This window comes from Echinops telfairi, unplaced genomic scaffold, assembly GCF_000313985.2.
Source record: "Echinops telfairi isolate 266 unplaced genomic scaffold, ASM31398v2 ScPeMD7_7418;HRSCAF=8456, whole genome shotgun sequence".
NCBI lineage: Eukaryota > Metazoa > Chordata > Mammalia > Afrosoricida > Tenrecidae > Echinops > Echinops telfairi.
Genome location: NW_022111318.1, coordinates 1,009,446 through 1,026,635, shown reverse-complemented (window position 1 = coordinate 1,026,635; position 17,190 = coordinate 1,009,446). Strand labels below are relative to the sequence as shown.

Here is a 17,190-nt window from a genome sequence, read left to right as displayed (position 1 = left end):
TGGTGCCTGGTCACCACTACCAATTGTTCTGAAAGTGTTCACATTCCAGGATCCCGGATAGAATGGGAGAAAGATCTGAAACAAAAAATTTGAACAAAAAATACCAGGTTTACTGGTCAGATTAAGACCGGTGGAACTCTTTCCTGAGACTATAACCCTTAGTCACCTCACCCCTAGGGTCTGTAAATAAGCTCACTCCCACGGTTCAAATTTCAACTAAGTAATACACAGGTTTTAAAACACCGATTTATAAGGTATGAAATATGCACACGTTAGAACAATCAAACATTTACTATAAAAAATGACAGCATTTATCCAAGGACGAAGTTCAGAATAGTTAGGAAAGAAGGAAGAATGGAAACAAAAATAGGGAGTAACTGGGATAAGTGAAAATGCTGAGTAACAAGATGGCACCCAAGTTCCAGTCTTGCTGCATGGACACCTGCTCAAGCAGGCGAGGCCCCTTCGGAAAATTCGAGGTCCTCAGAACACCCTCAAGAAGCTGTCAGTCAGGCTCAGAACATGAAGGAAGGACATGTGCCTGTTGGTGGATGCACCACCAACATTGGGAAGAAGGGCCGCAAAGGCAACATCTCTGTTTAACTGGACCTAAATCAAAAGAAAAGAAATCGGATGCTCCTGCTGGGTCAGTACTTAACACCAAGAGCACGGATGATTTGAAATCTTCTAATTCCGTTCATCAGGAGGCTTTGATTTTCCTCCAGGAACCTCCTCCTCATTCTTCTCTTCAGAGGAAAAGAAAAAGTGCAGCAATTCCTTGAAAATGAAAAGCTTTCCCAGAAATGTCTCTAAATGTTTTCCAGCAGATGGCTGAACCATATATGTAGAGGACATTGTTAGACCATGACTTATGGCTTCCCTAAGTGGCCAGCCTATATTCTTGTTATAATCAGGATCCTGAAAGATAATTGCCTTTTAGTCTGACAAGAGACCCACTGTGTTAGTCTGGGTACTTTAGAGAAACAAATCCACAGAAACTCATTTATAAGAGAGAGTTTTATATGAACAGTAAGTGCACGTCAAGAAAACACCCCAACCCAGTGCTGCCCAAGCCCACAAGTCCAACATTAACCCATATGTCCGACACCAATCCACCAAGTTCTCCTCCATCTCACAAAACACAAGCAATGATGCCGACTGCAGGAGAAAAGCCAAGTTAGTGAATGTGTAAATATCTCAGTGCTGGCAGGGGTCTCCACACAGCTGCTCCAGCACCCAGGGCTGCATCATGATAGGTCCACATGGCTTCTCCTTGGGGATGTCTTGCAGGAAGTGAGCCTTGCCAGCTGAAGCAGGGAACTGGCTAAGGCAGCTGCACCCTGGTCTGACCACCACAAAGCAAGAGACCCTAGTACTCGAAAGGCGAGGCTCACCGAGCCATTTATCCCTCCGCCCTACAATTAACCCCACATGTGTTTATTGGCCAGGTTGGCCCAATAAACTAACTACCTCACCCACATATCATGGTTTGGGTCTCCAACATAATCTTTCCTTAATCTTTCGCAGATCTGCCTCTTAAGAAAACTTCAAGTCATGCTTTAGTGATAAGAGAAATGACCTGTATAAAAAGACTATGCCAGTGGCAGTGAGGGCTGCCAAGTACCTGGCCCCTTAAGTGCAGGCTCTGTTGACATAGTTTGAAACTCCAACGTGGACATTAAGCTAGGCAAGAACAATTGGAAGGCACCACAAATTTCTTGTCTTCTTGGGAAGAACGTCCTTGAAATACCCTGGCCAAATGGGCGAGAAATTGCACTTAATTGGCTGCATTTTTATGCTTTTTTTGACTGAGAAGCTTAAATTGAGCATGCAACTGAATTTTATCTCAAAGAAGTGAGATTTTAGCAGTGCTTTTCAGTTTTACAATCTAAAACTATTCTAAAGTATAGGAATTCAACTGAAAGTGAATTTGTGTGTGCGTGGTGGTGGTGGTGGGGCTGTTACTGTTTGCACCTGTATTTGTTGTAAGGTGTCATTGAGTTGGTTCCAATTCATAGTGAGCCTTTGAACAATGGAATGAAATACTGCCTGGTCCTAGACCATCCTCATATTCTTTCCTATGCTTGAGCTCCTTGTTGCAGCCACTGTGTCAATCCACCTCATTGAGGTTCTTCCTTTTTTGCTGACCCTTTCTTTAACAAGCACGATGTCCTTCCCCAGGGACTAGTCATTCCTGATAACCTCTCCAAAGTACAGGAGATGAAGTCTCACCGTCCTTGCTTCTAAGGAACATTTCAACTGTTCTTCCACGAAAGAATTGTTCTGGTAGTCCATACTATATCCAATAGTCTTTGCCAACACCATAATTCAAATGCATCAGTTCTTCTGTGGTCCCTTTCTTTTCTTTCTTTTTAGAATCTTAAAACTACAAGTTTCGTTTATTCATGGTTTCGCACTATTTGAATGCAGTTAAAATGTAACATTAAACCCGGTTTCTAATAGAGTTGAGCATTTAACATAAATAACATTTGCTTTCACGTTCTTTGAATATCTCAAGCTCTTCAACAGCCACTACCTTGATTTAATACCCAACTCCTCATATCTGGATTATGGCAATAGTCTTCTCCCCGGTCTCCCTCTCATTGGCATTGGGTTATTTATTTCTGACTCACAGCAACCCTTTAGGACAGGGTAGAACTGTCCCTGTGGGTTTCTGAGACTAACTCCCCCCCTTTTTAAATAAATGATTTTATTGGGGGCTCTTACAGCTCTTATAACAATTCATACATCAATTGTATCAAACATATTTGTACATATGTTGCCATCATTATTTTCTAAACATTTACTTTCTATTGAGCCCTTGGTTCTATTGAGCTCCTCTTTGTTCCCTCCCTCCTCCCCCTTGTGACCCCTTGATAAATTATAAATTATTCTTTTCATATCTTACACCTACCGCTGTCTCCCTTCTCCTATGGTTTCTGTTGTTTGTCCCCCTGGGGTATGTGTGTGTGTTATGTGTCGATCATTGCTATCGGTTCCCCCTTCCTCCTCTCGTCTCCCCACCTTCTCCTTATTCTCTTGGTATCCCTACTCCCATTCCTGTTCTTGGATTCTGTGTGTTGTGTACCCTTATCTCTTATCTGTACCTATGTACAGGCAGGACTGGGGTCATGATAGTGGGGGGTGAGGAAGTCTCAAGGAGCAGAAGAATATTGTGTGTTTCATTGGTGCTATACTACACCCTGGTTGACTCATCCCTTCCTTGTGACCCTTCTGTGAGGGATGTCCCATTGTCTACAGATGGGTTTGGGCTCTCTGCTCCAACCACCCCTGTCCTCAACAATGTGGTTTGTTTGTTTGTGGTCTTCTGATGCCTGCTACCTGATCCCATCGACACCTCATGCTTTGCTTCTTTTAATAGCTCTTTAGTATTTTCAGCAACCCTGATGGTGCAGTGGGTTATGCACTGGCTCCTAACTGAAAGGTCAGCAGGTGGAAACTGAGAAAGATGAGGGTTTCTACTCTTGTAAAGATTTACAATCTCAGAATCCTACAGGGGCAGCTCTTTTGTGTACTTTAGAGGCTCTGTGAGTTAGAATTGATTTAAAGGCAGTGAATGGCAGTGAGTTTTGAGTTAGTATTTTCATTTTGTTTGCTTTCTTTATTTTCTCTTAGTTCCTTGAGAATATTTACATATAGCTCTACTAAAATGTATATCCAGTAGGTCCAATGTTTGGTTTTCCTTAGGGATGGTTTATGTTGATTTATTTTGTTCCTTTGAATTAGTCATCCATCCATGTTTCTTTTTATTTATTTAAAGATCATTTTATTGGGGGGTCTTACAGCTCTTTTTTTCTTTTCTTTTTAATCATTTTATTAGGGTCTCATACAACTCTTATCACAATCCATACACACATCAATTGTGTAAAGCGCATTTGTACATTCATTGCCCTCATCATTCTCAAAACGTTTCCTCTCCAGTTAAACCCCCGGCATTAGGTCCCCATTTTCCCCTCCCTCTCCGCTCTCCCCTCCCTCATGAGCCCTTGATAGTTTATAAATTGCTATTTTGTCATATCTTGCCCTGTCTGACGTCTCCCTTCAGCCACTCCTCTGTTGTCCGTCCCCCGGGGAGGAGGTCACATATAGTTCCCCCATCCATGTTTCTATAGCTTGGATTTTCTATGTCTTGGATTAAAAAAAATAGAACATTTCAATACAGTATTTCCAGAACTGTGTTCAGTGTTTACTGGATTGTACTTTCTTGTTATTTTTCATCTCTCCTTCTTCCTCTCTTTTTTCTTTTCTTTTATTCTATTTTTTTTGAAAACTGTAATAGTACATTAGCTCAGTAACTTTCCCAACCTATTTTTTGCAGAAACAAAGGAAACTATTGTTTTTTGGTGAGGGGTGGGGGGTGGGGGACCAAAACTTGTAGTCTTTTTGCAGATTGGCTCTATGCTGGCTTTATACTGAGACAGGAAAGTTGCACAAGGAGAAATATGCAGGATTACCTCACATCTTTCTGGGTATGTTTCTTGCTCTGAGCATGAATTTGGTTCCTGAAATCATACACATTCAGGTGCCCTTAAAGGCCCCAATATCCCAAGGGCATTCTTGCCCATGATTTTAACCATAGTGTTCAATCATTCTCCTTTGCCCCAGGAGCTTTGGCTTCTCAGTTCCTTTACAATGACTCGAGTTATACCTGCTGCTTCTCCTAAGTACCTCTCACGATGACACAGATATAAGCCCTTTCCTTTGGTGCTCTTTTAATAAAGTATGATCTACTCACTGCAGATGCAGAAACTGAGATTTCAAGCTGGACATGTGACTGCTGCTTTTAGCTTGCAGCGAGAGTCTCAGAGTCTTCCTACCCTTCTGTAGGCCGTCATATTCTAACTATTCACCAGAGTTCTGCTGAGACTAGGACCATCTTCTCCTGCCTTATTTTTTCCCCTGTGGAGGATGGGAACATGGAGCTTCTTACTCCACCACCTTGGTTCTGGTATCAGGCTCCACATTTTGAGAGGAAGAGTTCAAATAATTTGTGGACATATTTTGAAACCACTGCAAACACTAAACCTGATCTTTTCATTGACAGTACCCCAAGAAAGATAGTGGATAGGGAGGTGGGGAGGGTGGAGCAAAAGGCATCTCTATCTGTTCTTGCTTTTACCAGAGAGTAATCATTTCCAGAGAGTATCAGATTTTCCCCTTACATCTCCTTGGCCCAAATGTGGCCAATGCCTACTGGTCAATTCATGATACCGTGAATAGGATTACTATGCTAAATTTAGGCCAATCATGATTCATTTCTTTGGTCTAGGAGATAGGCCTGCCTTCCCTGAATACTTATCATTGACCCACTACCCAATCAAATCAGGCTTCTGTTAGCACGGAATAGGCAGAGGGTGGGGAATGACTTCAGTTGGCAAGAATGATTACAACAAATGGCTTGTTAATGCTCTTAGAGTAAAAAGCAAATCTTTACCATAGTTATTAGGCTTAAAGAATTTACTTATGTTGCCTGAACAACATAATTTTAAACCTGTCTTTCCCTCACTCTATTTTCTAATGGTATTCTTTTTTTAAAATCATTTTATTGGGGGCTCATACAACTCTTTTTTTAAATCGTTTTATTGGGCTCATACAACTCTTATCACAATCCATACATACATCAATTGTGTAAAGCACATTTGTACATTCATTGCCCTCATCATTCTCAAAACATTTGCTCTCCACCTAAGCCCCTGACATCAGCTCCTCATTTTCCCCCCTCTCCCTCCCTCATGCACCCTTGATAATTTATAAATTATCATTTTGTCTTATCTTACACTGTCCAATGTCTCCCTTCACCCACTTTTCTGTTGTCCATCTCCCAGGGAAGGGGTTATATGTAGATCCTTGCAATTGGTTCCCTCTCTCTACCCCACCCTCCCTCCATCATTTTCTAACAGTATTCTAACTGATTTTTTTGTGTTGTCTTAGGATCCCTTCCATCTGTGGCTGCTTGGCTAACTAGTATTCATTTTCCAGATTTGTAGTAGTAAAGCTTGCTGATCATTCTGAGCTTCAATCTTCTCACAAGTAAAATAGAGATAATAATGGTACCAGCTTCACAAAGCTATAAAGCCTTATTGATGTATATTGTAGGCACTGGGCTGCTGACTGCAAAGTCAGCAGTTCAAACCTACCAGACTTTCTGTGGGAGAAAAATGAGGCTGTCTGTGCCTGTAAAGATTTAACCCTATTTAGGGTCATTAGGAGTCAGAGTCAATAGAAGTGATTTATTTTTTAGCTCTTAGTACAGTGTGTGGTACTGTAGGGGAGTAAACTATTTTTTGGGGGTGTTTTAAAATCATTTTATTGGGGGCTCATGCAGCTCTTATCACAATACATACATACACCCATTGTATCCAGCACCTTTGTACATTCATTGCCATCATTTTCAAAACATTTTGAGTGAACTTTTTAAATATGGCTCTTCAACCCAAGTGTCTGTTACTCCCACCAAAGGATTGGGTGAGGCTATGCAAATGGAATATTAAAGTACCATGGGCTGCTAAAAGGACAAATCAGTCTGCCTGGCAAGAAGTACGGCCAGAGTGTTCCTTAGTGGCAAGGATGGTGAGACTTTGTCTTACATATTTTGGACATGTGGTCAGGAGAAACCAGTCCTTACAGAAGGACATCATGCTTGGTAAAGTAGAGGGGCAGTGGAAAAGAAGGCGGTTCTCAAGGAGATGGACTGACATAATGGCTGCAACCATGGCCTCAAGCATAGGAACAATTGTGAGGCTGGCTCAGGACCGGGCGGTGTTTCGTTCTGCTGTGCCTGGGGTCACTATGGGTTGGAACTGGCTTGATGGCACCTAACAGCAACATGCACATAGGGTGTGTGTAACACGAAGAGAGGGGCTTTGTCCGTTTTTGATACCACTCGCTCGCTGGCCTAGAAGGATGAGCCCTCTTTGAAGCAGCGGCAGAGAAAGGAACCCCGGGGACCTTGGAAGAGCACATCCACGAGCGAGGATGCCCAGTCCAGATGCGGCACAGAGACTGAGGAGCCACACCCAGGCCATGGGGGATCTTCTCCTCCACTGGCCTGAGACAATGGAACCATGGGACAGAGTGACAGGCAGGCTGGCTTCCTGGCTCATGGAAGCAAAGGCCAAGGCACCATGAGGCTGAGAGGCTGAGGACCGGAGAGAGTCTTGGCTGCTGGTTGAGGAGACCAATGACTACTACAACCGTACTGTTTGCTGAACTTGACTTGTAACCTATTCACTTCTCTAATAAACACCCTTAACTGGGAGTATTGTTTCTGGGCTCTGTGTAGCCATTGTAATGAACTACCGAACCAGGCACAGATGTAGAGGGGTGTGAAAGAAATGGTTGGTGTCAAAACAGGTAAAGAAGGATGGACCGTGGAGGGTTGGTGTGTGTCCTCTGTCTCACGACAAGAGGGAAGCCAGAGGAGGTCAGCTGTCTCCACCTCCCTCCACTGCCGGCTATTCCAGGTGTATAATAAGTGCTCAATAATTGGCAATATTAAATCCAGGTGATCAGAACGCCTGCTTGCTTTCCTTTCCCTGCTGATGGTATTGGTTGCTATTCTAGCTTATCCAAAAGGAGTTGTTTCTAAGGACGGCAGAACCCATGAGACACAAAAGAAGTACCAAATGGAAGCATATGTAGAAATGATTGTGGGAAGGCCAGGAGGTTTGGAGGTAATTCCAAAGAGTTATGTGCCAAAGAGTTTTCCTAGAAGAACACTGGCAGGTTAAAAGACATGTTTATCTTACAACTTGTGTCTCAATATCAAGGTCTTGTGAACTAATACTTTCCTATATCTTTTTTAAAATTAAAAAAATTTTTTCCTTTCTTATTTATATCTTAAGAGGAAGTATAGTACTAAGTATATGAACTATTTTTAACAGCTTTATTCACCTAATTTACATATCATACAATTCAATAGTCCAATCACAGTAAAAAGTTATGCAATTATTACCATGATTTTAGAACATTTTCTTTTTTCTTGTGCTCATTGTTCTTAGCTCCCCATTTCCCGCCAAACACCTCTGCCATGCCCCTCAGACCAAACTCACTGTCATCAAGTCAATTCCAATTTATAATGACCCCAGGGAAAAGGGTAGACAAAGGGACAGTTCCGACACTGTCCCTCTTTACAGGAGTAGACAGCCTCATCTATCTGCCATGGAGCAGCTGGTGATTTCCAATGGCTGACCTGGTAATGAGCAGTCGTGTGCAAGCACTATGCCACCAGGCCTCCTAAGAAACCATTAATCCAGCTACTGTTTCTGTAGATGTGCCTATCCAGGATTTCATGTACAGAAACAAACAAACAAACAAACCAAGAAACCCCATGACAAAATAAAACAAAAAAAACTCAATCGAAAAGGAGAAAATATTAACAACTGGCACAAATTTAAAATGGGTCAAATGAGAGATCAAATGATACGGTGTTACATTTTAACCTAACTACATTTGTAATAAGTGTATGAACTTTTGATGTGGACTGTCTACCACTTACCAACTGAGAGCCTGAAGAAACCACTAAACCTCATTTGAAAAGTGGATGACAGTACTTATTTTTGAGTTTTATGGACATTAAATTACTTATTAGAAAGCTATGTTTGCTAATAACAATACTGTCATACCTAGAGCCATTATTTTTGTATTTTTTAATTCAAAAACGGTTGAGACCTGGCCTTGCCTTTTTCATTTGAGAAGCCAGGAAATCGGAAAATTTCCAAAAGGAGAGGACTTTTGCATTGATCCTGGTAGGGCTGTCAGAAAGGCCACGAGGTGTGGGGTGGCGCTTTACCCTTGGCTCTTCTGGGGTGTTTTCAGCACTGACAGCCTTTTTGCTCAGCGCGTCCGCCGCTTTAGACTCCGCGGGAACAGGGTGGCGGCGGCGCGTGCGCAAGCCTTGGGTCTCGCCATTCTTCCTCCTCCTCACCGCAGCCCCGCCCCGCCCCCCTCCCCTCCACCAGCATGCCCGGAGGCTCCGCCTCCTGGCTCCAGCCCCAAGTCACCCAGGCTGCCTGCTGCTCGCTGCGTGCGGGACGTGACCAGGGGGAGCTGCACGTCTCGACAGACCCTGGAGACAGACAACGCTTTGGAGTAATGGCGGGCCTCTGGTCCCTCTGGGCCCTGCCAATAGCTGGGGCTCTTCCCTCCGCTCAGAGCGCTTCCGGGCAGGAAGGGGCGGGGCGGTGGGCGGAGCTTCGGAGCAGCCCTGCGGTGTGAGCTAGGGCTCTGCTTTCCACGCGCTGCCCGTGTGCTCCTCGCTTGTCGTGTGTCCGGACGCTGCCGCCTCCTAGCTGCAAGCCACTCGCCACTGCTGAATTGCCAAGATGTCTCTTTCTAACAAGCTTACTCTGGACAAGCTGGACGTGAAAGGGAAGCGGGTGGTCATGAGGTAATTGTACGTGCTTGATTGACCCCGGGCAGAGTTGGCTGGCTGTGTCCCAAAGTTGTTTTAATTTTCCGTTCGGTCCCAGGGGCACGAGGCTTGCAGGGCGCGGGGTCCTCTGCGTGGCTGAGGCTGGGCCAGGGGTTTGATCCTTTGCATCAGCCCCCAAAGCGAGCCATAGTCGCCTTGTGGTGGGTGGATCACACCAAGGAAGGGCTCACAAGGACGGGACCCATTTTTTTTTTCTTGCCTTTTCTGATTCCTGTTTCCTCCAGGTCCCAGTCAGTGAGGTATGGGGCCCAGTACCGTAACAAATCACTAGGCCCGTGGAAGGGACCTTGAGAGGTCATTTCCCTTCCCCCACTGCTCTAGACCATCTCAGACTTTGAGCAACGGACCCATATTTCTGAGCTTTCTTTTCAGAAGGAAATCTTACCCCCAGAGGTTGGGAAACTGATTAAAATGTTAAGGATTGAGCCCACCTGAAGAGTTGGGGGAGTGCTGGTGGCGAAGTGGGCGGCTAACCTCAAGGTGTGCATTTGGACCCCATCAGCCCCTCCCTGCCCTGGAGAAAGATGTGACAGGCCGCATTCGTCATTTACAGCCGCAGAAATCAGTCCTACTCTGCCCTAAAGGGTCGCCATGGGCCAGAATGGCCTCAGTGGCAGGTTGGCTTTTAAAGATGGAGAAGCAACCATGCGGCCCAGTGGTTAAAGCGCTGTGCTAACCGAAAGGTTGGAGGTTCCAACCCACCAGCCCCCCTCCACGGGAAGTGAGAAATATGGCAGTTTGCTTTCCATCGAGAGTCACAGCTTCTCAAAATCTGCCCGGAAAGCTCACTATGAGTCAGAACCCATAGAGGGCAATGAGTAGAGAGTTGAGGGGGGAGGGAGGGTAGGACACACTAGAGCTTATGTAACTGTGCTATTTTGCCTCTTGGACTCCTGGCCATGGGGTTTCTTGCATCAGGATTGTTACCCATGCTGAATAATGGTAGGTAGGGCCAGGTTTAGCTGTTGCTCTTAGTAATCTTCCAGCCCCACCCTACGGAAGCAGGATATTAAAAGTGAGGCGGGCTCCTGCATGTACTCTATACATGTAGAGCCCTGGTCACTTTCCCAACGTGGCTTCTCTTTTCTCTCCCAGAACTGGGTATGGGTGGGCATTATGTGCATGCCAGGAGTACAGTGCAGGAGGATAGTAACTTGATTGTTTATATAACTTGACAGGATCCAAGGGTGGTGGTTTTGTGGGCCGTAAGTATTTGTATTATAACACTCTGCAGTCTTGTCCATTTGGGGAAGTGGTTATTTGATAGGCAGACATGTACTTGTATAGTATGATCCAGCTCCTTTCCCAATTTGTGCCAGTTCAAGCCAGGGCACCTTTTGGAGGTTAATAGATACACGAGCTACTAGGGGATTTCCTTTTACCATAGCCTTAAACACATCAGGGCACTTTTGAGTTAGAGAGCTGTATGGGTATGCTAAAGGTTCATGTAGCTCCCCCTTTGCCTGCATTTTCATTATGGCCAATGTGAGGTTGCTTTGCTGTGGTGATAATTGGAAGAATCCAAGAGCCATGTCCACATTTTCCCAAATGACATGAGCCTTTGTAATCTGGACAGAGTAGTAATCAGGGGCATCTTAGAAAAGGGTCCCCTGTGGCTCCCTGAGGACCCCTGGTGGTGCAGTGGGTTAAGTGTTGGGCTGCTTACTGAAAGGTTGGAGGTTGGAGGTTGGAATCCACCAGCCACTCTGCAGGAGAAAGACAAGGCTGTTAACTTCTGTAAAGATTTACAGCTGGAATCCAAGGTAATAGTTCTACTCTGTTCTATAGGGTCTCTTAAGGGTTGGAATCAACTTAATGGCAGTGAGTAGGTAGGCCCTCAGACAACTCTCAGGGAAGGTATTAGTTGTCTTTGAGACGTCTCTGACTCCCCATGACCCTTATGTATAATAGAATGAAACTTTTTGCCTGGCTGTTGGGTGTGTCCCGTCCCCCCCCCCCCCCCACCCCTCGCCCCTGCCATCAACTTGATTTCAGCTCTTAGAGACCCTATGTAGGGTTTCCAATGCTGTATTTTTTAATGGAAGCAGATAGCCTCATCTTCCGCAGAGTGAGCTGCTGGCATTGGCAGTGAGCAGCCCAAAGCTTATCTGACAGGATGACCGGGGATGCTTGGTTACATTAGCTCATTTGAAAACAAAGGATAGGTAGATAGTTGTTTGCAACCTGCTCATAGTTATTTTCTCCCATCTCCACGGTGCCCGAGGCCATGTTTGACCTTTCCAGGTGCATGCACCAAGTGAAAGAAAACAGGTGGGACATCATGCCTGCCTTCGAGTCCATTTTGATGCATGGTGACCCTGTAGAGCCAGGGTAGAACTGTTCCTGTGGGTTTCCAAGATTCTTACCTCTTCATGGGTTTAGAAAGCCTCATATTTCTACCGTGGCTCCCAACCAGATTTTCTAAACACTCGAACATAGTGCCACAGATTCCTTTTCTGCTGAAGCTTGGGATTGGTACTTCCCCACCCAGTAATCTTGGATAAATTATATTTTTCTTGGACTGAGAGGTGGGGGAGTGGGGTGGAAAAGGTTGAGGATAGTTACTTTGTTCCCGATCATTAATGTATCTTCTTTGAGTAGAGTGCCACACAAACTATGCAGCTACTTTTTGGAAGAGCCAAGACGGCTTTGCAGGGTCAGCACAATCCCATTTTGTTTTCCTGACCTTAAGTGGTGGCGGTGGGCAGTGTTTCAGAAATGGGGACTCCTGAGCAGGGGCTTCTTAAGTTTCTCTGTCTTGTGAAAGGTAATCTGCTGTCTGCTGAATTTCTCCTCCCCTGGTTTGCATTGCAAAAGGAAAATGACTGATTTGTTGAGGAAACTTAGGTAGAAATCTCTGGCTGATTCCACCTAATTTTTAAAATATTCTGGTTTTCAACCCTTTACAGTTTGCAGAAGCAAACGTTCTGCCTATTTTTGCAATGTCACTGCCTATTTTTGCAATGTCATTTCCTTTCTTCTCCCACAGGTTGCCTGTTTGCCTTCTTTTAGAACACTTCCCTTTTGCCTGCTCCCCTGTTTTTTTTCAAATTGAATGTTTTTCTCTAACTTGTTGTAACCTGTTAAAACAACAGCCTTGAAGTAGTGAAAAGAAAAACAGGTAAAACTGAGCAGAGAAGGAATTTAAAAGACTTTTTATACCTGTGTGTTACTGTGGCATGCTATTGGTTTGATTCAGACTCACAGTGACCCTGTCTGACGAAATAGAACTGTTCCATGGGGTTTCCTAGGACATAATCTCTACAATAGCAGATCACCGGGTCCCTTCTCCAGTGGTGGGTTCCAATCTGTCATTAGCCGTTGTGCCATACGATGGAGCTTCAAAAGCTTGTGGAAAAATCCCATTATTTTTTCTATTATTTTGGTTTTAACAAACAAAAATTTGTCTTTTGCAGTAACACGATTCCAGTTCCAGGGGAAGGATTTATATATCTGTCAGCTCTGGGCAAAAGTCCTTGTCATCAAGCTTCCCTGAGGTCTAGAAGTTTCTCAGCAAAGGGACTCTGGTCCAAAGGTTTAGCTCTGCTACTAGCTTAACTTTCTTGGTGGCAGTAGGTCCCACTATTATTTTTAATTCCATTTTTATACCTAGCAATTGTGGGTATTTAAGTGCTTTTAAATGGAACTGGTCTGGACTCCAGATATTTCAGATGCTAGATAAATAATATTACTATTCCAACTAAGAAGAAGTGCTGGTTATGGATTGGGCTGCTAACCACAGGGTCAGCAGTTTGAAGCCATCAACCACTCCTTGGGAGAAAGAGGCTTTTTTCTGTACAGATGTACAGTCTCAGAAACCCACAAGGAGGCAGTTCTACCAGGTGCTGTAGGGTCACTGAGACAGAATCGACCCAATCACTCAGTGAGTGAGTCCAACTAAATAAATCAATACTAAACAAATTGGTGTTTGGTGGGGGTGTTTGCAAAGTTAATGATGAAAGGTAGTGTGTTTAATTCACCCTGTTTCCTTCAGTATAATGCGAAACCAGGACATTGACATCATACAAGGTATTTCTATAATTCTGACATTCTGTCGCATAGGTTTTTGTAAACACCACTGCAATCAAGATGCAGAACTGTTTTATCACCACAAAGATTTCCCTCTGCCAATGCTTTATAGCCACAGCTACTTCTCTCCTCACTCCCCAATGGCATTTTGCCCCTAACACCTGGCCTTGCATTTCTAAAATTTTGTTATTCTCAAAAATGTTATATAACTGGATGTTTGAGGTCAGCATTTTCCACTTAACACAATTCCCTCAAGATTCATCCAAGCTGTTGTGTACCTTAGTAGTTCATTTCTTATGGCTGAGTAGTATTCCATGCTGTAGACATACCACAGTTTGCGTAACCATTTTACCCACTAAAGACCATGTGAGTTGCTTCTAGTTTTGGGCTATTACAAATGAAGCTGCGGTCCTCTGCTTCTCACCAAACCATAAACCAAACTCACTATCGAGTTGATTTGAATTCATAGCAACCCTATAAGACAGGGTAGACCTACCCCTGCCTGTGGGTTTTTGAGACCCTAACTCTTTAAGGGAGTAGAAAGCCTCGTTCTGAAATGCCAACCATGCGGATCGCAGCCCAATGTGTAACCACTACACCACCAGGGCTTGTCATAGGAGAGGCTAAATTAGCTGTTGAAAATCTAGATGAACTCACGGACTATTGTGTCCGTGCCAACTGATAGTGATCCTATAGGACAGGATAGAACTGCCTCTGAGTTTCTGAGATTAACTCATATATTTATTTATAATAACTTTATTGGGGCTCTTACAGCTCTTAAAACAATCCATACATCAGTTGTATCAAGCACAGTTGTACATATGTTGCCATCATTTTCAAAACATTTTGTTGGTATCATTTCCTCTTTTTTCCCCTCCTTCCCCTACCCTTCAACCCTCGTGAACTCTTGATAAATTATAAAATATTTTCATATCTTAGACTGTCTCCTGTTTCCCTTCGCCCATGTTTCTGTTGTTTCCCTCGGGGCTGGGAGAGACTATTAACTGTACTGGAAAGCTCTGTCTCTCTCCCACAGAGTGGCTGGTAGTTTTGAACTGCTGACCCTGCAGTTAGCAGCCTAATGTGTAACCACTAATGAAGAGAAGAGGATATTCAGAGGGCAATGAGAGTGCACATTGAGCTTCTTTAGTAAGCTGATGCCTTAGCTAGATGAGATGCTTGAGTATTTCTGTCCAAACAAGTTTCTTTCTGTAAGGGCTTTGGGGTAGAGAACAGTATTGCAAGGGCTAGCTTGTGCGTCCCCTCTTGCCTTGACCTGGCCTTCTGAGAGGCAACATGTGGCAAAATGACCCATGGTAATGGGATATTCGATCTTTTTTGGAGTGCACTTTAAAGCTGGCAAGCATCTTGTTTGAGACATTTAAAGAAGATACTTTAGAAGCAGAATCAAGTAGCCTCATATCCATGATCACTCACTGAAGGAGTCTGAGAAAATGCTAGAGGAAAGATAGAGCTTTGTGGTGAAGGACAGCAACAGCAATCTTTTGATCTAGATCAGGGGTCCTCAAATACGCGGCCCGCTGAGGACATTTATCCGGCCCGCCGGGTGTTTTTGCCCATTTTGTTTTTTTACTTCAAAATAAGATATGTGCAGTGTGTATAGGAATTTGTTCAGTTTTTTTTTTAAACTATAGTCCGCCCCTCCAACGGTCTGAGGGACAGTGAACTGGCCCCCCGTTTTAAAAGTTTGAGGACCCCTGATCTAGATCATACCTTCCCTATGTTTCCTTAGTATGTAATAATAGATGTTTATATTAATGGTTGATCTTATCTTTAAAAAAGCTATTTAAGTAAATACTTAGGGGCTCTTACATCTCCTATCACAATCCATACAATCATCCATTGTGTCAAGCACATTTATACACATGCTGCCATCATCATTTTCAAAGCATTTTCTTTCTACTTGGGCAATGATATCAGCTCATTTCCCCCCCTCCTGCCTTCCCTCATGAACCCTTGTTAAGTTATAGATTATCATTTTCATATCTTACATCTGTCCTCTGTTGCCCTTCACCCACCTTTCTGCTGTTCATCTCTCCACCTTCCCCTTGTCCTCCTGGTATCTCTACTCTCATTGTTGACCCTGAGAGGTTGTGGGCTCTTGCCTGTAGCATTGTGCATGCTCTGGTCTAATCCGATTTGTAAGGCAGAATTGAGGTCATGATAGTGGGGAGAAGGGAGCATTAAGGAATCAGAGGAAAGTTGTGTGTTTCATCGCTGCTATACTGCACCCTGACTGGCTCATCTCTTCCTTATGACCCTTCTGTGAGTGGATGTCCAGTTGTCTACAGATGGGCTTTGGGTCTCTACTCCATAGCACCCCACCCACCATTCACATTGGGTATGATTTTCTTCAGGGTCTTAGATGCCTGACACCTGATCCCATGGACATCTCAGGATCACACAGGCTGGTGTGCTTCTTCCATGTGGGCTTTGTTGTTGCCTAGCTAGATGGCCACCAGTTTATCTTAGAGCCTTTAAGACCCCAGACGCTATATCTTTTGATAGCCGGGCACCATCAACTTTCTTCACCATATTTGCTTAAGCACCCATTTTGTCTTCAGCAAACGTGTCGGGAAGGTGAACACCACAGAATGCTGGATTATTACAACAAACTGTTCTTGTGTTGAGGGAGTACTTGAGTTGAGGCCCAGTACATCTGCAACCTTAATTCTTATCTCTTAAATTACATGTTTGAGAAGTTTTGGCACATAATAATGGCTAATGCTTATGGCACTATCCCTGGTTGACTTGACTACTGGAAGCTTCCCAGTTTGAATTCAGACTCTTTGGAAGAAAGGCTTGGTGATAGGATTCCAATAGTCTTAAAGTGTATGGAGCAGTACTACTTTGACACAGCTGTTGTTAGGTGCTGTCAGGTCGGTTCTGATTCAGTGACCCTATGTCCAATGGAATGAAACACCACCAAATCCTGTACCATCCTCATAATTGTTCTTACGTTTGCGCTCACTGTTGCAGCTACTGTGTCAATCCATCTCATTGAGGGCCTTCCTCTTTTCCTTTGTGCCTCCACTTTACCAAGCTTAATGGCCTTCTCCAGGGATTGGTCTCTCCTTATAACATGTCCAAAGTATGTATGGTGTCGTATTTTGTCATCCTTGCCTCTAAGGAGCATTCTGACTGTACTTCTTCCAAGACAGATCTACTTTTTTTTTTTAGCGGGTCATGGTACTTTGACTATTCTTTGCCAACACCATAGTTCAAATGCATCTGTTGTTCTTCGGTCTTTTTTATTCAGTGTCCAACTTTCACATACACATGTGACGATAGAAAATACCCCGGATTGGGTCAGGGGCACTTTAGTCCTCAAAGTGTAACGTACAACCTTGCTTTTCAACACTTTAAAGGGGTCTTGTGCAGCAGATTTCCCCAGTGTGGTGCATCCTTTGATCTCTTGACTGCTGCTTCCGTGAGCATTGACAGTGGATTCAAGCAAGATGAAATTCTTGACAACTTTTGCATTCCAATCACCAATAATTGTCAATGCATCTTGATGACGTATTTGGTCAATTTCCGACTGAAGATGTTGGTAGAATTCTTCAATTTCCTCATCCGTAGCTTTTGTGTTTGGTGCATAAATTTGAATAAGAGTTGTAATAATTGAATTTCATTGTGTGGCTAGACATTCCATTGCAGATAGATATTATCATTCTCTCACAGCATTA

General features: G+C 43.9%; 1 protein-coding gene across 1 annotated transcript in view; it reads left to right on the top strand.

Moving 5' to 3' along the window:
* Positions 1 to 9,226: 9,226 nt before the first annotated feature.
* Positions 9,227 to 17,190, top strand: part of PGK1 (phosphoglycerate kinase 1) — a 26,306-nt gene continuing 18,342 nt past the window's right edge. Inside the window, exon 1 of the mRNA XM_004717638.4 lies at positions 9,227 to 9,409. Within this exon, the coding sequence (XP_004717695.1) occupies positions 9,345 to 9,409 (65 nt within the window). The 5' untranslated portion in view covers positions 9,227 to 9,344. The remainder of the gene's footprint in view (positions 9,410 to 17,190) is intronic.